This window comes from Manihot esculenta, chromosome 5, assembly GCF_001659605.2.
Source record: "Manihot esculenta cultivar AM560-2 chromosome 5, M.esculenta_v8, whole genome shotgun sequence".
Taxonomy (NCBI): domain Eukaryota; kingdom Viridiplantae; phylum Streptophyta; class Magnoliopsida; order Malpighiales; family Euphorbiaceae; genus Manihot; species Manihot esculenta.
Window position 1 is genome coordinate 32,735,401 of NC_035165.2, and position 23,272 is coordinate 32,758,672.

At 36.1% G+C, this 23,272-nt stretch overlaps 1 protein-coding gene across 5 annotated transcripts; it reads left to right on the forward strand.

Annotated features, from left to right (window-relative positions):
- LOC110616065 (elongation factor P) lies at nucleotides 1-21,724 on the forward strand. 5 transcript variants are annotated; one of them, XR_006350709.1, is made up of 12 exons: nucleotides 2-286; nucleotides 397-427; nucleotides 544-557; nucleotides 650-700; nucleotides 1,696-1,765; nucleotides 2,819-2,885; nucleotides 2,995-3,062; nucleotides 8,738-8,861; nucleotides 18,713-18,752; nucleotides 19,011-19,223; nucleotides 21,092-21,159; nucleotides 21,336-21,724. XR_006350709.1 is itself a non-coding variant. In XM_021758374.2 (11 exons), exons 1-11 carry the CDS (start codon nucleotides 74-76, stop codon nucleotides 21,346-21,348), a joined length of 759 nt encoding a protein of 252 aa, XP_021614066.1. In that variant the 5' UTR covers nucleotides 2-73; the 3' UTR covers nucleotides 21,349-21,724. The 5 variants fall into 5 exon arrangements, 1 of the variants encoding a protein (XP_021614066.1); XR_006350710.1 differs by having other exon boundaries at nucleotides 19,014-19,223; XR_006350711.1 differs by lacking the exon at nucleotides 8,738-8,861 and having other exon boundaries at nucleotides 1-286.
- Nucleotides 21,725-23,272: the final 1,548 nt, after the last annotated feature.

Consider the following 23,272-nt stretch of genomic DNA (forward strand, 5'->3'; position numbering starts at 1 on the left):
TTATTTTCTATTGTTTGAGGAAAACATACCGTTCAATTGAGGAACCCAACCGAGGAAATAGTGAAATCTCGAGATGCTAGCTCTGCAACTAAGCAAGAGACTGTCTCGATCTCCTTCTTCTTCTGCTACTTTCTATAGAACCCTAGCAGCACTCACGCAATCCTCTTCGCATTCACCATCTGACTTGCTATCTTCAGTCAGCCACTACATCAACGGGTCCGGCAATCTCGACGCTTCTCCATGGTCCACTGTTCAGTCTCGCGGCATCAAAGTTACTGCCATTCATGTGCGTCCTTTTCTTTTTTAAAATTTTAGTTCTAATTTATGTGAAATTTCTTTATATTTTTGGAATTTGAGATGCTCTGGTTCATGAGTAGTTGGATTTATACGATGCAGTTAAAACCTGGCAATGTCATTGAGAGAAAAGGTAAGTTTTACTGATTCATGTAAGTGTTTTTATTTGTTTATTTATTATTTCTTAAATTTTCAATTGATTGTTTCTTTACTATGTCACTAATAAGTTTAAACAATTTTATGCTGCAGGAAAAATTTACGAGGTATTTTGTAGTCTCTAACTTTTGCCTTTTATTTTCCCCTCCCTAATTATAGATTATAGATTTTGTGATGTGATGAAGCTGTGTATTTTTAGGTGCTGGAAGCAGAGCATAAACAGCGGGGAAGAGGAGGAGCAATGATGCAGGTTGAATTTCTAGACGTATTTTTTTTTTCATTTTTATGGAAATCATTATCCAAATTATAGCTGATATTGGCTTCTTTTTTGTTTTTATTGTATTTGGTTTACATGCTAATATTTTGTTGATTAAATGTTATTCATGTGGGTGAACTTTCCAAGTTGATTTCATTTTTATATTCAGTATTGGTGGGATTAATTGCATAGAAATGGATGAATTGAGTAGAAATGGGAATGACATGATTGCTTTGCAACGCCATAAGCAGGGCTTTAATTAACAAACATCAAATGATTTCAGAATTGGACTAAATCAATTTGAAAACAGACTGAACTGATTCTGCAAATGTTTTTAAACAATTAGCAGGCAGGGTTTGAATAATGGAATCTGAAATAAATAGTTTCAGATTGGAAACTCTGTAATGCAATTGAACTTAATCAATCTGAAACATTGAATATTTGAAACCCTGGCCATAGATGCAAAAACTAATAGGACGAAATATATAAGCTGAAGATTTCTAGTTACGTTTTCAAGAATGATTTTTCTCCCTACGATTTTGCATAAGCTAGAAACCGTTGTCTATGTATGTAGAAGTGGTGCAATATAAATGATTTTTTTTTTTTTTTAATTGTAACTCCATTTTAATAAGGGGCAGAGGAAGAAAAAGAAAATTAATTGGCTATATGTAAACTGGGGCACAATTGACTTGGAAAATAAAGACTTGGACAAATATCCATGAAGAAAACATAATTTAAATTCAATACAACCCAATTACTGAGTGCCTGGGATGCATTCTTTAAATTTTGTCTGGTTTTTCCCTTTGTTAATCAATTCACATTGGCAAGCACCAACTATTAGTAACAAATTATTTATTTTGAATTTCTTTTTGGCCATATTGGTGAAGATTGAATTGCTTGCATATGCACGTCTTTTCATTGTTTTCATTATCGATTTTGTCTTAGAATTTTTTTGTGCGACTTTCTTTATCATATGCTTTTTGCCTTAGGTGGAGCTTCGTAACATAGACGGTGGAAATAAGGAAAGTTTACGGTTTGGTACAGAGGAAGCTGTTGAAAGTATATTTCTCTCTTTCACTTTTTGGCCATCATTTTACTTTTCCCATTTCTCTATGCTTGTAGTAGATATTTTGATGGTTTGAGCCAGAGTTCAGTTTCTTCTAGATAAATAATATTCTACATTTTAGGGAGGTTCGATATTATAAACTTACCCTCCATATATACTCCTAAAAAGCTTTGTTTTGATTGGAAATTCAAATATATAGCCTTGTTTTCTCCTTTCTTTTAGATGAATATGAATATCACATATTGTTGTAGATATCTCATTTTTGGGACAAAGTATAGTTGGATTGCAAATTGCAACAGGAATCATTTCTTCTGATACTAAAGGGTAATAGATCCTATCATCCTGGTAGAGTATGGGACAACTAATGCATCCCTTGCTTCCTTTTTAACCTAGTTTGGAATGGAATGAGATGGGACCATGGCAAAACCCGATTGCCTTATATTGACTTTTAAACCTTGATATCATGTTGACATTTGTTAATTTGGCAAGGAGGAGCTATGTTCTAACAAATATCTAGTTTCTCATTGTTATTGGGTAGTTTGAGCTTGGCCTCTTGTCAACTTGGCACCTTTGTAAATGACATACTCCGTCTGTTCCACAAGGATAGGCCTATTTGTTGTTTTGCATAGATAAGAAAATATAATTAATATAGATAAAAATAATAAATTTTATATTTTCTTTACTAATATACCTCCACTCATATTGCTCCATTTCTAAATTGTTGTTGGAACTAATAAATTTTACCTTTTTAATGCATATTAAATGGGGGTATTAGGAGCTAACCAATAAATTATTATCTCAAAAAGGAAAGTTTGGGACAGATAGAAAAGGAATGCAACTCTATCTTTATGGCACAAAGGGAGTATTACTTTTCAACATGGACTAATCAAATATTTGGGTTCCATCCAACTCATTTAGGATGCTTTCTACTTATTTAGGAGGCATTCAACTGATAGTATATGTAATAATAATATTTGAATAATTTCTATTCCCATCTTTGTAATGCTTAATTTCAAAGTTGGATTAATCCCATACAACTTCTGCAGAGGTATTTGTCCAGGAGAAGTCCTTCACATGTTTATATGTAGAACGCGGAACAGCATATCTAATGGAGTAAGTTATGTTGCCCATCTGTTGGAATTCATACTTCCTTATGATATATTTGTTGTTCTGTCAAACACTCATTGTAAATATACTGAATGTTGCATCTCTGTCTAATCAGCCCTGAAAAATTTGAGCAACTTGAAGTGCCAACTGAGTTGTTTGGTGAGGCTGCTGCATATCTGAAAGGTTGGTCAGACTCAAGAATTGGTGTGCTGTTGTTTTATTTTAGCTCCTTATTATATTTGTCCCATTTTTATGTACCTTGTGATGTTTCTGTAATTTCTAGTGCTTGCTTCATGAGTTTATGAGAGAACTCTACTTGTTTTTTTGTTGCCTAAAACAAGTTGGCTGACGGTTTCTTTATAGAAGGACTAAAGAGATTGATTTTACAAAATATAGGAACGTTTCAATTGAGTGATTTTGAAATAAGGATGACTTAGTGAATTTCCTAAAAATTCAGGGATATGATAGTAATTCTTCCTTTCTAAACAAGATTTGGAAATTTTGTTTTTTTATTGATGTTATTCTTGTTTTTCATGGTTATATTTTGTTAAGGATCAGTGCGTTATTTTCCGTTTTTTTGTGCCTTTTAAAATAAAATCAAAACTTAGTTCTACACATTGAGAAGTGATAATGCCAAATAATACTTCTTAGAGAACTTTGAACTGCACCAGTTCTCTTATGTTGATATACCATTCCAAAATGTTGTTGTTGAAAGAAATTTTTTTTCATATTCTAGATTGGTAGACTTTTTCTTTTCCAAGAGAAAGTTCCTGAAGTGTTTACGACTGATGTCGGCATGTTTTCTTATCAATCATATGTCATCTTCTGTCCATGACGAGGATATTCCTTATAATGTTTTGTTTCCCTCTAAATATTTGGTCCCTGTTGAACCCTGTCTTTTGCCTATAATTCTTTTGTGTGTGATGGTAATCCATATGTTATTAAATTGGAGCCAAAGTGTTTGAAGTGTGTCTTTCTTGGGTATTCTCAACTCCAAAAAAGAGTATAGGTGTTCCTCTTCAACTCATAATCATTATCTCATGTTTGTAGATGCTACTTTTCTTGATTCTACTCTATTTTTTCCTTGATCTTTTGTGTATGAGAATTGAGGGAGGAAGATGATTTTTTAATATACATTGTGAAGAAACTGTCTAGACCTCCCTTCCTCTTGTTCCTTCTACTCCAACACCAACTCGTCCTCTTATTATTCATGTTTATTCTAAGAGATTGGAGATTCTTTACTCAAACCCCTATTAGCTTATTTGATAGAAGATCTAGTCGCTACCACTACATGTGATTACCCTAGATCTTCCCACTGGCCTTCAGAAAAATAAAGTATATGTACTTACCCTATCTCCTTCTCTGTTTCATATGATTGTCTATCTCTTGTTCTCAGTGTTTTGTCACTTCTTTATACTCTATTTCTATCCTTAAAACATTTGGTGAGGCATTGTCTCATCCTAGTTGCTGTGCTGCTATGAACGAGGAAATGAATACTATAGATGCTAATGGTACATAGGAATTTTTTCCTTTGCCCTTTGGTAAGAAACTATAGTTTGCAAATGGGTATTTAAAGTTACTAGTTTTCCTCGAGCTTGCTTTGCACATTATTCACATTATTCTTACTGGTTGTACATATTAATTATTTATATATATATATTGTCTATTAATTTTTATATATAATGTGATATAATAGTTATTATATATTATCTTCTATTATTATAATACCAAATTATTGTGAGTGCATTTATATCTAATTAAAGTTGGGAAGTTCTTAATGAAATAAAATTAAGAAGGTATATTATTTTAATTAATTTTATTATTATAAATAAAATATTACAAATATGGTAGTAGAATTATTAAAAATTTGAATATCTTTATGTTTTCTAACTATTTCTATTTTATATTATTAAAACAAAAATACTATTCAATTATAATATTTTTATTTTTATATTTATTTATTGTTATTGCTATAAGTTAGGAGTCTATTAGCGTTAGTATTGCTTTATAGGTCTATTTTAGAATTCATATTTTATATTAATTAGGATAACTCTCATAGCTTGTATATAAATTCTACTCATTGTGAATGAAATATATACAATTTTCCAATCAATTAACATGGTATCGGAGCCTATTCACATGAAATTATATCCTTTTGAGAAACCTATTGAGTTTCTCTTTCACAGATTTCTTCCAAACTCTAGGTCACCCACATAGAGTGATTGTTTATTTTCACCACCCATCCCAAAAGGAGCACCGGCTACCGATTGACCATTCCTCAAAATCTGGTCACCAAAGGAGTTGTGCGTGGGCCTCCTGCACCCTTTCTTTCGGTGACCTCTGCGCAATGGTCTCTTCTTTCCTGGTCGACTCGTTGAGGGAAGTTCATTCCAATATGCTGCTGCCCTGTTTTGTGAGTCTTTGAAGGTGCACTTGCTTATTTTTTACTGCTGCAGTTAATGGGTCTGCTCTGAATAGGTTGATCTGGTGCATGAGTTTGTTTGATCAACCTTGGGCCTCTATTTGTGGTACTTGTGCATTATAATGGAGAATAAACTTGTCATGACGGACATAATTCCTGTAATGACCAAAATTACGGAACACACGCTCAATGGGACTAATTTCTTGGACCGGAGCAAAACCATCCATGTGTTTCTGCAGAGTATTGACAAGGATAATTATCTTACTTGTGATCCACCCGAGGATGATGCAAAACAAGGTTTGTTGCGGGAAGATGCTCGATTGTTTTTACAAATATGGAATTCCATTGAAAGTGAGGTAAATTAATCACTATGGGTTTATTAAAGAACTAATGATTGTCTTGAGTTTTTGTACTCTAGTAGAGAGAATGTTTCTCGTATTTATGATGTGTGCAAAACCTTTTATCATTAAGAAAAACTAGAAAGGCCTCTCACTGCTTATTTCATGGATTTTAAACATGTGTATGAAGAATTCAATGTCTTGCTTCCCTTTAGTTTGGATGTTAAGATTCAAGGTCACAATAGGAACAAATGGCTGTCATGAGCTTTCTTGCTGGCTTACCTTTAGAATTTGATATTGCTAGAACCCATATTTTGTCGGGCTCTGAGCTACCTTCACTCAATGAGGCTTTTGCTGGAGTTCTTCGTACTAATTTGTTTCCCCTCAAGTTAGTAGTGCACTTGTGAGCCGTGGCAGTGATAATAGTCGTCAACGGAATAAAGGTCGTAGCAAGGGTGGGACACCAAGTAATCGCAATAGAGAAATGGAGGGTCGCAATCAAGAATAAAGCGGAATTCTGTGCTATTAATGCCATGAGCCTGGACATACCAAACACATATAGACAACTTCAACGCAAAAATGCAAAAATCAGCGTTCTCAATCAACTCATGTTGATGTTCTGGTACAACAGATGCCCCACTATCTGAAAAGAATATTCTAGTTTTTGCATATGCATTTGCTCAATTTTCCTGGTACCAAGCATCCTTAAAGTTCAATACCTCTTCCATAATTGCCATTGCTGAGTTAGGTAAATCAATGCATGGTCTTCCTTTAGTTTCTAGAGTCAATAAACAGGCTTTATTGCCTTTTGAGTTAGTTAATTTAGATATTTGGGGCTCTTGTCCTATTGTGTCCAAGACTGGTTTTAGGTATTTTATTACTTTTGTTAATGATCATTCTCGTATGACTTGGTTATATTTAATGAAAAGTCGTTCTCAACTATTTTCTATCTTTTGTGCCTTTGGTGTTGAAATAAAAATGCAATTTAATGTTTGTGTGCAATTTTCACAGTGACAATGCTAAAGAATACTTTTCAACCCCTTCCCAATCTTTTATATGGCCCAACATGATATCCTTCATCAGTCATTTTGTGTTGACACACCTTTTCAGAATGGAGTAGCCTTGGATGATAATGGTATTTAGACTTTAGTGAATTTACGTGTAGAAAAGAAGGCTATTGGATGTAAAAGGGTGTTTACAGTAAAAGTAAATCTGGATGTTTCTATGGCCCTTTTCAAAGCTCGTCTTGTGACCAAAGGGTATGCTTAGACTTATGATATTGATTACTCTGACACCTTCTCTCCGGTAGCGAAGATTACATCTGTCTGTCTCCTTATCTTAAGGGCAGCAACTTATGATTGGCCTCTACACCTGGTGATCCTCATGAGAAAGTCTATATGGAGCTATCACCTGGGTTTGTTACTTTGGGGGAGTATGGAAAGGTGTGTTGTCTCTGCAAATCCTTGTATGGTCTGAAGAGGAGTCCTCGAGCTTGGTTTGGGAGATTTAGTGAGGTAGTTCAAGAGTTTGGGCTTCACAAAAGCAAGTGTGATCACTTAGTATTCTATAAACAATTTGAGGCTGGCATTATCTTACTGGTTGTGTATGTTGATGATGTTGTCATCATAGGGAGTGACATTGTTGGCATTTTGTCTTTAAAATCCTTTCTTCATACCTAATTTCAAATGAAGGATTTGGGAACGTTGAAGTATTTTTTGGGCATTGAAGTATTAAGATGCAAGAAAGGTATTTTTCTATTTCAAAGAAAGTATGTTCTTTACTTGTTGGCTAAAACAAGAAAATTGGGTGCCAAATAGTGCACCTATGAGTCCCAATTTACAACTCACAAAATATGATAGTGAATTGTTGAAAGATCCTGAGAGGTATAGAGGACTCGTTGAAAAATTAAATTATCTTATAGTGACTCGTCCTGATATTGCATACTGTGTTAGTATTAAGTCATTTCATGTCTTCTCTAATAGTCAATCGTTGGGTCGCTTTATGCCAGAGCTTATGCTATTTGAAGCGAGCTCTAGGATGAGGCTTGTTGTATTCAAATCATGGACAATCTAATATAAAGTGCTGTTTAGATGCAAATTGGGCAAATTCAAATGTAGAAAAAAGCTCTACTACAGGATATTGTGTCTTTGTTAGAGGAAATCTTGTGTCATGAAGAAGTAAGAAACAAAATATGGTCTCTCGGTTTAGTGCAAAATCGAAGTATAAGGCCATGGGACAATCAGTGTAAGATAGTTTGGATATATTAATTACTAAATGAAGTTGGTTTTCTTTGCCAACAAAGCTATGGTGTGATAATCTGTCTACTCTTTATATTGCTTTTAATCCGGTTTTCCACGAGCCAACCAAACATATTGAAATTAATCGCCACTTCATTTATGACAAGATTCAAGAAAAGTTCATTTCTACAAGTTATGTTAAAATTGAGGAGCAATTAAGAGCCATCTTTACAAAAGCTTTGAATGGGTCTAGGGTTGACTATATTTATAACAAGTTGGACGTGATAAATATCTATGCTCCAGTTTGAGGGGATTGTTATTGCTATAAGTTAGGAGTCTATTAGTTTTAGTATTGTTTTAGAAGTCTGTTTTAGAATTCGTATTTTATATTGATTAGGATAATTCTTATAACTTGTATATAAATTCTACTAATTGTGAATGCAATATATACAATTTTCCAATCAATTAACACATACCATAATATTAAAAAAATAAACTTTATTGCTATTTAATTTGTCAAATTAGTTTTCATTGCAAATATTATTAGTGACTGATTATTTTTGTTTTAGCGACAATCTTAATATTATCATTCTAATGTAATTTGCTTGAGGGAAGCACTGTGAAGATAGACTGCAAACAAGAATGGCCGAGAAAGGACTTGCATGAAAAGATCCCTTTACTATCCAACGAACATAGTTTTTTTATGCCACTGAATTTCACTTTTGTTTTCTAATTGTACATTTAATGTTGTTCTGTTGCAAACAATTTCAGTTTCTTCAATCATTTCATCGCATTAAGCATCATAATGGCCATCATTGACATGTATCCTAAAGACTAAAGTATATATTTCATGGCCAACAGAGGAAATGAAAGTTTCGTTGCAGTTATATGATGAAAGACCTTTGTCTGGGTCAATTCCAAAGCATGTTACTTGTGCCATAAAAGAGACTCAACCACATGTGAAGGGGCTTTCAGCTACACCTCGGTACATCTCATTATTTTCTGTATGCTTATTTTTTTATTTATGTACTTTATTCTTCTACTTGTCTGTTTTACTTTTTTTTACCTTATTTTTGTTGTCTCTCTCACTTTTACATACTTCTAATGGAATGATGGTTGCTAACTTGTCCAATTATAATGTTGTCTTGTTCTTAAGTTAAAACTTCTCATCATTAAAGCAAGGTAAACCATTTTACTGTTTGTAGAGTTTTTTGCTGACAGAAAAGCACATAATATTTTGTATGACTATGATCTTTTCCAGAATTAATTTGGTCATTGTGTTGGTGCCGGTTGTAAATGAAGTATCTTAAAACTTTTGTAGGCTTTTATTATTAGAAGTTGTAATAATTAATATTAGGGTTGTGCATAGTTTCATAGCTGGCCCAAATTGAATTGAATCATATCAGGACTTAAAATACTAGAACCAAACTGGAACCATTTATACTGATAACTATTGGGCTTCGGATACTCAGGTCACAGCTAAGCCTATGTAGGGAGGCCGGACCGTAGCCTCATCAAAGCCCGTTACATAGGTCCACTCACTAGCACGCGGCCCTGACCTCGTGCAAATAGGGTGGACAAAACAGGGTTCGGGCTCATTGTAGGGAGATCGAGCTCAACTGATTTGATGGATTGGTGGGACACACATACCCTATACATTCATGATTGTGTCCACAGGGCGCCGGAGGAAATTAAATGGCCGCTTGACGATGGGAGAGGGCACAATACATCTGTATGTACGGTTTTGCGTGATAATGGCAGGGTGTATTGGATCTCAGGATATCAATTGTCGCTGTCTGTGGGAAATGAAGATCTTTTTGTCACTGGAGTTCTCATTCTCACCATACCCACTGAGATCTGCATTGCCAACCACGGCTAAAGTCATACCAGAAACACTCCAAACGAAGCAAGGACCATAGTTCTCATTTTGCAGCTCTGCCACTCCACTAAGCCAACCACCTTTGTTGTTTAACCTTCGCCAAGCTCAGCAGGACTGCTTATTGGCTAGGGCAGATGTTGCAACAAAGGAGACTCGGTACCCCATTGAGCATACCACCAGTAATCGAAGGGCTCAACGTTAATGAGTTCCAACCCACACTAAACCACCAAGCCCCTCAGCAAAGCAGGAGGACGGGTGACGGAGACGAAGAAGCTAACAGAAGGAACGAGTTTGTGGCCAAAGTGAGAGGCTGAGTAGTACGGAAACTTATTGAGAATGATGGGGTTGAAAGTTATTCCTTTGAACCAACAGAATAGTAAGGGAACTTATTGAGAATGATGGGGCTGAAAGTTATTCTTTAGAACCAATAGAAAGGTCAAAACTGAAAAGTTGGAGAGAAATTACCGCCTGGAGAAAAGGCCAAAGAGAGAAGAGGCAGATGTAGATCAAAAGCTGGAGAGGCTAAAGGAGCAACTACTAGTAGAGTTAGGGGCACGAGACAACAGCAGCTCCCTGCTACCAACCCATCCCCATTCATGAGATGGGTGCAGCAGGAAACCATCCCAAAAAATTCATGATGCCGACAATGGCTGCGTATGACGGCACGAGAAACCCCTGGGAGCACGTCTTGAACTATAAGACGTTCATGGAGCTGCAGATCCATTCGGATGCATTGATGTGCAAATTTTTTCCCACCACTCTCACGGGCCAGTCCGAGCATGCTTCAACAGCCTAGAGGGAGGGAGCATTAAAAGCTTTATGGACCTAGCCAGTGTGTTTATCAGCAGGTTCATTGCCGGGATCCCAGCTAAAACAAAAACAAGCTACTTGGAAACAGTTCAGCAAAGAAGGAATGATCTCTGAGGAAATATGTGGTTAGGTTCAATTCGGAGGCTCTACAAATTCCCGAGCTTGACGAAGCTAGAGCAATAGAAGCCATGTAGAAGGATACCACCTATCCAAAGTTTTTTGGACCACTATGCAGAAAGCCGCTCACCACCTTGGCAGTGTTGCTGAAGAGAGTAGAAAAATATATAAGACAAGGCGATGCCTTAACCACTAGCAGATTTGTCAAGGAAGCAGGAGACAGAGGAAAGACTGAAGAGGATAAGCGGTCGGACAGGAAGGAAAGGAGGCAGGACCAGGGGCCTGAATCGTTGAGCAGACACTGGTGGGAGAGGAAAGTGCAGAGACACTATGATGAGACTTTGGTCATAGAAGCCGTCATCCTTAACTTCAGGGTCCAAAAGGTTTTAGTAGACGACAGTAGCAAGGTGAACCTGCTGTCCTACCGGGTTTTTCAGCAGATGAACATATTGAGAAACAGCTGGTCAGAGACCGGGCTCTAGCCAAAGGGATAGGGGGGATTCCATTGGCAGTAGAAGGGAAAGTAAAGGTGGCCTTTACCCTAGGGGAACCACCTCTATCCTGAATTCACTATGCAGTATTCCGTGTGGAGGTCCGAGCTGTGTACCTGGCCACGGTGGAGGAACCAAGCATCCAATTAGAAGAAGTAAACTCTGAAGTCATGGAGGTCCGAGATGAGAAGAAAGAGACTAGGACTGAGCCGGTAGATAAACTGGAGACCTTCTCATTGTTCGAGGAAGAAAGCGACAAGTTCTTCAGTATCAACTCAGATCTTGAAAAGTGTAACGACTCGGGAACTGGACCGCTGTCGGTGCTAGGATTCAGATCGACTTAAGGTCGCTAGAGCCCATAGCAAGCCTACTATACATCCTGTTACACCTGATATAATCCCATACATGATCATACAAACAACAAAAACATAATCATTATATGAACCAAGACTCGACCTTTGCATGCATCATAACTGCAAACATGAAATCCATACTAGAGCCTTTATCAAATGCTCCAGTATGGTCAACATAACATGTCTTAATCTCGGCTCGAACATAACTTATGCTTAAAAACTTTTGCATAAAAGTATCATGAAACATGGATTACAAGGAAGAACACGGGCAAAGCAAAATTCTAATTCATAAATTAATACATGTCCACAACTATACTATTACAACAGGCTATACCAGTAACTCAGTTGACTTTCCGAGCTAACTCTGATCCTGCAAACCTAGGGTTAGGGGAAAGGGATAACCTAGGGTTAGGGGAAAAGGATAAGCTAACCTGGGGTTAGGGGAAAGGGATAAGCTACAAGAGCCTAGTAAGCGGAACATACAAAAAACAGTTCAATAAAATATATGATCGTATGAATGCGTCACAACACAAACAATTCACATCAAGATAGACTTGTCACCAGTAACTCCTTACAGATTCCAATAGTGCTCGACCCACGACAGGTGCTTCGCAGGACTTCCTCTTAAACATAACATAACATGTCCATAGTGCCAGGGGCGTAGAATGAGTAGCCCTGGTCTTTCCATATCCATCATAACATATCATAACATACTCGAGGGCTAGTGGGTCATCGAACGTCCATCCACAACGACAATAATATATGCAATGCATCATATTCGTGAACTCTAATACAAAACAACCTAATTGTATATACATGACATTCGTGATGCATGAGCATGCTTAAAAATTTGATTTCTTTAAAATAATAGATCAGTTCAGTTCTACTCACCTCTAACTGACGCACACCTAATACTGAAGCAGTTATCTCAATGCAAGCCTCTTCGGTCTTCCAAGTTTGATCCTACACAGATGAACTTAAATGAGGGATCAAGCATAACTTTTACAACACTTAAAACAACCCTCCAAGAAACCTCTACACAAGAACACTCATAGGAAACAAACAGAAAAAGGCTGGACAGGGAACTTTTGACGATAGGTTCGGTGGCCTAAAGTCCCTCACAAATCCGAAGGTCAAAACCTTCGGAGGCAGGTTAGGCGGCCAAATGGCTACCTCCACAGGCAGGTTCGGTGGCTGAACTTGGGTTCTTCAGTAGGGCAGAACCCGATTTTGCCCTATGCTCACAGCCAAGAAACAAACCTAAACTTACATGCAACAATTCTATACAGATGGACTTAAATGGGGGACCAAACATAACTTTTATAACACTTAAAACAACCTCCTAAGAAACCCCTAAGAACACACAAGAACACTCGTAGGAAACAGGCAGAAAAAGGCTGGACATGGGACTTTCGGCGGTAGGTTCGGCGGCTTAAAGTCCCTCACAGATCCGAAGGTCACAACCTTCGGAGGCAGGTTAGGCGGCCAAATGGCTGCCTCCACAGGCAAATTCGGCAGTCGAATCTTGCTTCGGCGGCTGAACCTAGGTTCTCCAGTAATGCAGAACTCGATTTTACCCTATTCTCACAGCCAAGAAACAAACCCAAACTTACATGCAGCAGCCTAAAGACTACCATACACACTTAACACGCATAAGGGACCTCAAAAACTTGTTTTAAACTCAACATGCGTCAATAAAATCCCAAGAGAAAATCATCCATCATCAAAACTAACTCAAACTTTAAAACTTTAGAATAATCAATCATGTATGACCTAACAACTTGTAATACTGGTTTAAAACCTTCAAAAAACATAAGAAAAGCAAGGATTGAACTTACCTCTTGAAGAACACGAAAAACACAGCAATTCAGACTTGGAGAGGAGGGAGATCGATTTTCGGAGGTCTCCAGAGGTTAAAGCTTGAAATCCAAACTCAAATCTTAAAAAACAAAGTAAAAACTCATGAATTCTCCAAGAGATTTGAAGTAATTTCAGCAAAAAAGTCTACAAAAGGGCATGGACTTACCTCTGCCTGAAAGAAAGAGCTCTCATGTTTTCAGGCTGAAGGCCTTTTATAAGTGGCTGGAAAAGCCACCTTTGGCGGCTGAACCTTGAAACTCCTCTAACTCTTTTTTTTTTTTCTTTGAACACATTTAAAAATGCTTCAAATTCATTTTATAAATGCCTTATTTTACCCTTCTAAAGATTCCAACTTTGAGATTCCTGATTCCGATGGGGATTCCGTTAGAAATTTGAAATTCCGATGCCGAAGTTTAACCGGGTATTACATTCTTCTCCCCTTAAGAACATTCGTCCTCGAATGTTCAACAAAGCAAATAAGCAAGCAAAACATACACATCAAGAAGACATAAAACCATCTAACAACTTACTTTAAAAGAGGTGAGGGTACTCATTAAGCATCGACTCTCGGGTCTCTCAGGTGCACTCTTCCATATTGTGGTGATTCCATAAAACTTTCACCATCGCGATTTTCTTGTTCCTCAGCTTTCTGATCTGCGTGTCTACGATCCGCACTAGCTACTCAGTATAGGTGAGATCTCCTAGGATCTCCATGTCAGGCTCACTAAGAATCTTGCTCGGATCTGACATGAATTTTCGTAACATAGAAACATGGAAAACTGGATGGATTCTCTCCATAGAAGCATGTAGATCTAACTTGTAAGATACATTCCCAATCTTTTGCAAGATTTCGAAGGGTTTGATGTACCTTGGAGCTAGTTTACCTTTCTTTCCAAAACGAATCACCCTCTTCATAGGAGACGCCTTAAGCAATCCCTCCTGAAAGATAACTTGCTTTCTGCGGATGTCTGCATAGCTCTTCTGCCTACTTATGGCTGTTCTGATTCTTTCTCTAATAATGGGCACTACCATGCTGGTGATCTCTATTAATTCTGGCCCTGCTAAAGCCCTTTTTTCTACTTTTTCCTAGTAGACAGGTGACCTGCACTTCCTCCCATATAAGGCTTCATAAGGAGCCATCCCAATGCTAGCATGGTAACTATTATTGTAGGCAAACTCCACTAATGGTAGATGTTGCCTCCAAGAACCACCAAAGTCTAGCACACACATCCTTAACATATCCTCTATAGTTTGGATGGTCCTTTTCGACTGTCTATCAGTCTGTGGGTGGAAAGTAATGCTAAAGTCTAGTCTCGTGCCCATAGCATTTTGCAGACTCCGCCAGAACTTGGAGGTAAACTGGGGTCCCCTATCTGACACTATAAAAACTGGAGCCCCATGTAGCCTGATGATTTCTTCCATGTAGATCTGCGCCAACTTGTCTACAGTGTGACTGCTCCTGACAGGAATAAAGTGAGCAGATTTGGTCAATCTGTCTACTGTTACCCATATAGAGTCATGTCTGTTGAACGTTGCCGGTAACCCCACTACAAAATTCATTGCCACGCTTTCTCATTTCTACTTTGGAATCGGTAGTGGGTTGAGCATTTCAGCTGGCTTCTGATGTTCCAATTTCACCCTTTGACACACCTCACAAGCGGGCACAAATTGAGCCACTTCCCTCTTCATAGATGGCCACCAATACACTTTGTTTAGATCCTGATACATTTTGGTGGCTCTAGGGTGGATACTGTACCTGGCATTATAAGCCTCTCTCATAATGTCTCCTTTCAAGCCTATGTCATCTAGTGCATACAATCTGTTCCCGTAATGGAGAATCCCTCTGTTGTCTAACCTAAAATCACCATTCTTACCTTTCTGAACTACTCCTGCTATTTTTAACAACTCGGGTTCTCATGCTGTTTCTGTGCCACTTGTTCCAGAAACATGGGTGTCACTTTCATTTGTGCTACTAACGCACCTGTACCAGACAACTCTAGTTGCAAGCCTTCATTAACAAGCCTGTAAAACTCTTTCACCAGTGGTCTTCTTTCCATTGAGATGTGGGATAAATTGCCAAATGATTTTCGCATAAGAGTATCTACCACCACATTTACTTTGCTCGGATGATACTGGATTTTGCAATCGTAATCACTAAGCAGTTCCACCCATCTCCTCTGCCTCAAGTTTAACTCTCTCTGACTCAAGATGTATTGCAAGCTCTTATGATCTGTGAAGATCTCACTTTTCATCCCATACAGGTATTGCCTCCACATCTTGAGTACAAATATCACAACTGCCATTTCTAGATTGTGTGTAGGATAATTTAACCGGTGCTTCTTCAACTGTCTAGAAGCATAAGCAATGGCCCTCTTATTCTGCATCAACACACAACCTAGTCCCACTCGGGATGCAGTAGTTGGGGTGTTTTTGGTATGGTTTTCGCCGTGGTTTGCAATGCGGATCTCAGTGGATATGGTGAGGATGAGAACTTCGGTGATGAAAAAAACTCTTTCATTTCCCACAGATGGTGCCAATTGATATTCTGAGATCTAATAGCGAGTAGGCTCAAGGTATTGATATTCTGAGACCCAATAGTGAGTAGGCTCAAGGTATGTATTTTTGAACTTGGGCTGATTAGCTCATGCCTTTCTTCTTTCATCCTTTTCCCTTTTATCTTCTAGTGACACAACCACCGTCCTGCACTGGCACACTCTGTCATTATTACGCGAAACCGTACGTACAGATGTACTGTGCCCTCTCCCATCGCCAGGTAGCCATTTAATTTCCTCCGGCGCACTGTTCTATCCAGCCTATTTGCACGAGGTCAGGGCCGCGCGCTAGTGAGTGGACTCGCTTAGCGGGTTATGATGAAGCTACGGTCCGGCCTCCCTACATGGGTTTAGCTGTGACTTGAGCATCCGAGGCCCAATAATTATCAAATCTCAACATAAAATCTTTTTTCTTCTCATCTATGGTCTACCCATGCGACTTTCTTAGCAAAGGAGGGAAGAATCAGTGCTTGAAGAGTGATGTTTTCATTTGCTTATGGAAAATATTTTTTTTCAAATTTTTTTCCTTACTTTTGTGTAATATCATGGAGCTCAAATGATGAACTTGTGATTGTTTTTTTTTCCTCAAAATATTGTGCAAACCTGTAATGTAAAGATAAAGAATCTACTGCAATATTTGTCAATTACCGATGATTCGAACTGAATTTGATTGGTTCAATTCAATTTGGTTTTTCTTGCTATTCGGTTTGATTCGGTTTTGGCAAATATTATTTTCAGTTTATTCAGTTTTGCCATTTTTCAGACCGGACCGACCGATGCTCACCCCTATCTGTATTCACACGGGTTGATTATCTCTCTGTAGGCATGTACTCACAGCAATACTATTTATCTAGCAATAATAAATTTCAAATTATCTTTTGCAACTAATAGCTGTTTTTTGTGTCATGATATTTATTTTGAGTTTATTGAATGATGGAAAACCCAAATATACTTTCTCTAGGATTTCAGTTACTATTCATAATAGTTGTCTGATTCTTCTATTGTCATCTGTGAATTTCCCCCAGACTTTTTGGCAATTCAACTGAAAGGGTGTAAATATTATCATTATCAACAATAATGGCATAATGAGCAGATTTTTTCTAATGTTTAATGACGAGAAAATGTCAAACTTAACACATTTTTTCAATGAAGTAACCTTTTAATTTTATTAAATTGACACATGAATAAAAGGGTTGACAATAAAACATGGAACAAAACCAGTTACCTTCCAATGTGACAGGGAGGGCCGGTTTTGAAAGGCATATGCATCACATGGCTTTCTAATCGAGTACTCTTCTCTCATTCTGCTTAATCTTCCTCAATAAACCCTTCCCTCTTGCCTGTGTGGTTTTAACGTGGGCAAGTACTTTCTATAATTTCTCAAACCAATTTCTCCTCCTTAATTCAGATGCGGATGGCTTAATCTTCCTCAATAAATCCTTCCCTCTTGCCTGTGTGGCTTTCAAACTCATGTTGGTAGTCATGTAATGAACCAGATTGTCTGATTTTGGAGAAGGCTTTATCAAAATCTTCAAATTCAGTAGGGTCAAACCTAGTCCATAGTTCCTTCTGAAGTATTTTCCATGTTACTTCTCTGCCCTCTTCCCCGTGGGCTTGTCGCAGTTGCTGCCACCATTAATTGGCTTCCTCTCCTAAGTGAAATGAGGCTAATGACACTTTCTGGGGTTCAAGGGTGCCTTGGTATTCAAAAAATAGGTCTACTTTCATAAACCCTTCAGTTGGGTCATCTCCTAAATATTTAGGAAATTCCGGCTTAGTCAACTTTGGAAAAAAAGTTGCCTTCCTCCATCCATAGTGCCACGGTTGTCATCCTTGGTGAGACTTAGGTGTGAGGTGTGGGAACTTGATGTAGATTGAGATTGGACATTTGGAGTTGGGATCTGGCTAGAGATTAGGAGTTCAGGAATTCTGCTATTGGTGGATTCCAAGTGTTGCTTCTTGTCATTCACACCTTTCTCCATTTAACCCAAGTAGGAGTGGAGTTCACCAAGTCCAGCTTCCAAGTTTTTAATTTGTTCCTTGTTAGTAGCCATAACTCTCTTAAGTGAACTAGTATTCTGCTTATGTTGAGAATGAACTAGAAGTTTTGTTCAGAAATAATGCCTGCATTTTTTATAAATGAAGAAGAGTTCAAATACAAATGGGAATCAACAACTACTCCTAACTTCATGTCACAACTGGAAAAGAAATAACAATATTCAAAAATAGATAATAACTTGGCCTAATCCTACGTGAGACAAGCAGATCAATCAACAAGACCACATTTTTCTTCTCCTTACGTGAGTAAGGATACTACCCATATTGCATCTGTAAACCTGCTCATGTTCCGTTGCATGGCATAACTGTAGGCGTGCTTACGTTCTGTTGCATGGCATGACCCGCGTTCTTCCCTCAATCAAGGTAGCGTGGATTTCACTTGGTCATACGTTGAGATCTTTGTAGTCTGTCAGTCATGCCATAATTTAGGAAGGCATGAAGACTAAGGATTTTTTTTTATTTTTTCCCCTCTATTAGGGTCTCTTTCTAATGATTGCTTATGATTATGCATATTTATATTTAATGTCATCATATCAAATATCACCGCCTGAAGTGCTCTTTTTTTTCCCCTCTTTTCTTTTCTTTTCTTTTTTTGTGCTAAAATTCTTTGCAATATGTTCATTACACTCAGCTGAAGCGTTTCAACTACTCAATCATTTGCATTATTTTTGCTTTAAGCTCTAGGACTTCATTATTAATATTTTCCTCCAATGCAGGTATAAGAAGGCTCTGCTGGACAACTATGTCACCATTCTGGTAAGTTAGAATCTGTCATTTCATCTACCGTTTTTCTGGTGGTGTGTGTGTGATTTGGCTATAGCAAAAAAGATTTATAAATTTGCTTTTTCGTTGGTGCTCTGTGCGAGGGTCTCCATAGATTAGGGTTGTTTTGTGCTCTTTCACTTTCAGTATGTGTGTATTTTCGTTTCTTTCTACTTTATTATTTATTTATTTTTTGGGGTGGATTTATTGTATTTGAATTCATGAATTTTGACTATAAAAGAAATTCTGAAGCAGATTAACTTGCCAATTCGTGGTCCGTAACCAAGAATGTGGATTACGATTTTAATCATTAGTATCAATCTGAAGCGACTTAGAATATCCGACACATTGATGCTAGAGGAAATTTTTTATCCATAAATAAAATGATGGGAGATTACAGTAGTTCATTACTTTATATCAGAGGGGAGCCAGGGTGAATTTTAATACTCTTTCCATTCTATAAATGTAAGTTTATTATTTTATTTTAAATTATAAATCATTTTATTTTTTAAAACATAGTTTATTTATTAATTTATTAATATACTCGATTGAAAAATATGTCATTAATTTTAAGAATGATTTAATAATATGAATTACTTAATTTTAATGTAGTAATATAAATAGAGAATGGATTATGAAAGACTACATAATATTTATACTTTTAACTATATTAACTATATTTTTTTAGTCAATCTAAAAAAAAGTAAATCTATTTTTTGGTACAAAAAGTTTTTTTTTGTAAAAAATAAAAAACTTGTCGCATAAAAATTAATAAAATAATAAGTTAATATAAAAAATTTCACATCTTTTATGCTAATAAAATAAAAAAATATACATTTCCTATGAATTTTTATATCAACATAATAATTTAGTTGTTAATATTATAAAAACATCTTTTTTAATATATATATATATATATATATATATATATATATATATTTGTCTGTCCTGTTTTTAATTTTTTAGGGAAAAGATGTAATAATTTTTTTTTTAAAGGAAAAAAGGGCATATGTTAATTTTAAGGGTAATCTGCAATTTAGTCTATCTAGTTTAGTGAAATATAACCTTTCGTCCCTCTATTTTAAAAAATCGTCAATTTAGTCACTGTGATTTTTATAAACTATGTCATTGGTTCCTCCCGTTAGATTCACCGTTACTCTTCAATTTATAAATTGGTCAATAGAAAGTTAAATAGAAAATTTCTAGATTGCCCTTTAACTAGCGGGAGGAATGAATATTTTTTCCCTTCAATTACAGAAGAGGCTATTTAAGAATGAGGAAAAACTAATACACAGATAAATTAATCAAGGATGTCGGTCACCAGTTGCTCACTCGATACCAGCGGGCGGATGGGAGGGAAGATATCTGAATAAGAATTGCAAGTGTGGCATTAGGGCTGCTGAGGATTTCTGAATCTGCAAGGAACAAGAACTCACTCTCTCGGCATCAATGACTTCCATATCTCTTTTATAGCTTCTGCTTCTAATCCCAAAATCCATCTGAAATGACGACACAACACTGTTTGGCGATGACATTGCTACTCCTTCTGCCTCCTCCGCTAATAATCAGTTCACATCAAACCCTCTGCCTGATCCAACCCGGTTCAAACACCATTGTAATGTTAAGAACAAAAAGTACCCGCAAGTTAATAAGTGAAATATGCAAAACTCAGATCTTCAACACCATAGCAAAGCTGTGATGCGTTAAAAATCACAGAATAAAAGGGGAAAAAAAATCTTTTTTTTCTTTCTGGGAAGAGAGAGAGAAAGAGAGGAAAAAAGAAAGAAAATATATAAAGTCGTCGAAAGTATTAGAGAAGAAGCTGTTATGAGTATTTTAGTCTTTTAACTAAGATTAACGGTGACTTAACTGAAAATCTAACGGGAGGGATCAATGGCATAGTTTTTAAAAATCTCAGTGACTAAATTGACGATTTTTTAAAACAGAGGAACGAAAGGTTATATTGCACTAAATTAGAGGGACTAAATTGCAGTTTATTCTAATTTTAAATTATAGGACTTGAAAAATTGCAAAGGAAAAATTGCCCCCTTCTGCATGTAGTTGATAAGTTTCAATAACTTTTGTGTCTAGCAAGATAATCAAAACAATGAGTTCATATTATTATTATTATTATTATTATTGTTGTTGTTTTTGTTGTTATTATTATTATTATCAAGTCTCAAGTAGCACCGCTTTCTTGTCTGAAATAATATCCTTCCATAGCACTGTTGAGAGGAAATGTGTGTCGTGTAAGGTCCTGTTGCATGCCTTCTCTTAGACTTATGTCACATTTTAGAGGGGACTCTATCTTACATGTCTTGTGAAATATCCAGGTACCTCCTTTTCTAGAGACTGGTGAAGAAATTGTTGTCAATACTGTTGATAACTCCTACATTAAAAGGTAAATTCGTTACCTTTTTTTAACAGAAAAAAAAAAAGAATTTGTTTCTCCTTTTCTCATTGTGTATTTAATGGGAATTTCTTTCTCTATTTACTCAGCATCCTTTGGATATTACTAGGAAAAAGGAAATTGTTTTACAGATCATCCTTCTAATAAGAATAACTCCTTGGTCTCAGGGTCAACAAATAATAATGGTGAGAGGTAGGAATTGCAAAATACATGATTTGATCGAGCAAGAAGCTGGAGCTAGACTAGGAAACAGTGAAGTTATGGAACATGATATTGAAGTTTTGAATTTTTGGTAGCTAGAGCTAGACTAGTTTTGAGTTGTTCTTGGCCTTGTATGGATATTAATTTGGTACCACTATTTTATTGACGAGAAAAGGACAAATAAAGTGTGTATTGATCTTACAGGGAAATGGAGACGAGAATTGCGCTCCATCTCTCCTTTTCCCTTCTCCCTCCCCTGTTTCTAATATTATTGATAAGGGGAAATAAGAATCGATTTTTTTTTTTTTCTCTTTTTGGCAGAAAATCAATAAAAAAAATGCTTTTGCGTTCAAAATCTTCAATTTCCTAGGAAGATACTTATTACAAAATTGATACTTCCTTAAACTTGGGTGACATTTAGAAATTTGTAAAGGGTTATTTCAATTTTAAAACATATTTATGGAAGAAAATAAAATAAAACAGTGATTGTGTGATAATTTATTTCATTTTCCAAGTAATGTTAGTTGCCAAGGTACTGGGTGTTTTGTTGTTTGCTTAACATGTTTTAAAAGAACTTTGTTCTCCGAAAGTATGGTGATTTTTTTTTGAAAAAAAGTTCAATGTAGCAAGTCAAAATCAAATTGTAAGTAATATATGAATGTTATTATTTTTCAATAATAATATTTTTTCTTCGCAATTTTTCATTTTAGGAATTTTAATATTTGTGTTCATTGCAGGAAAAGAAAATATTTTTTAGACCTGTTAACGGACTCAAAATTTTTGAGATTAAATTGTTTTTTTAAAAGTATAAATGTCGATAATATTCTCCGTTTTTTCAAGGAAAGTGAACATCCTATAATTAGTATAAGGGAAGACTCCAAAGAAGACTAACTAGATAACTTGATTTATTGGGATTAAAATATTTTGACCTAAAAAATTAGAGACATTGTATTTTGTTTAACATGGGAAAAAAAATTAAATTGTTTTGACCTTAAAAATTGGAGATGTTGTATTTTGTTTAACAAGAAAAAAAAAAAATCATATTAAGCTAAAGAAAGTAAAGTTTCATTACTGGAGGAGAATTCTCAATCAATTTGGAGTATTTACCTAAGCAAAAAGAACTTTGTTTTTTGTTTTTTCAATTTTTTTTTGTGTAACAAGTTATTCCTGAGCTGTTTTGTATATATATATATATAAATTTGTACTTCATATATTAGCAATGACAAATAAAAATATATCACCTAAAGAATATGAGAACATGATTTAGAACATTTGAGCTTGACACAAAAATTGATGACCGTAGTACGAGCATACTAATTCGCATACTTTTTAATAAAGAGAGATAAAATAGATAGCTCATATAAAAGAGTTTTAACATATTTTAAAACGCTACTAACATAAGAATAATCAAGACCAAGTTGTTTTTATCACTTGAACAACATGAAGAGTATTAGATTTACCTAACTAGATCAATCCCATTTTTTTAAAATTCAACTTAGAGCCTCCTTTATAGTCACAGTTTCAACAATAGCAACATAATACCTGGACAGAATCGCACCATTGTGATCCCTTAGAAGCCAATCCAAACCATACTCAGATGCATTTGGGATAATTGAAGCATCTATATTACTTTTGATTAGAGAATGTGGTGGAGGGACCTATTTGATATCAACATTAGCAGCAACAGTAGAAATAGGAGCCACATTAACCATCCGAGCTCCATTTCAATCACTTAAAGAAAACCAAACTATGAGAATAACTATCTGCTGGAAATAATGGAGTGGATCTATGCCACCAGACAAGCAGATTACGATGCCACCAAAGTGACCAAAGGAGCATGAAAAATTTGCACACCGTGTCCAAATCATAATATCGAGAAATCATATTCCAACCAGGTAGAAAG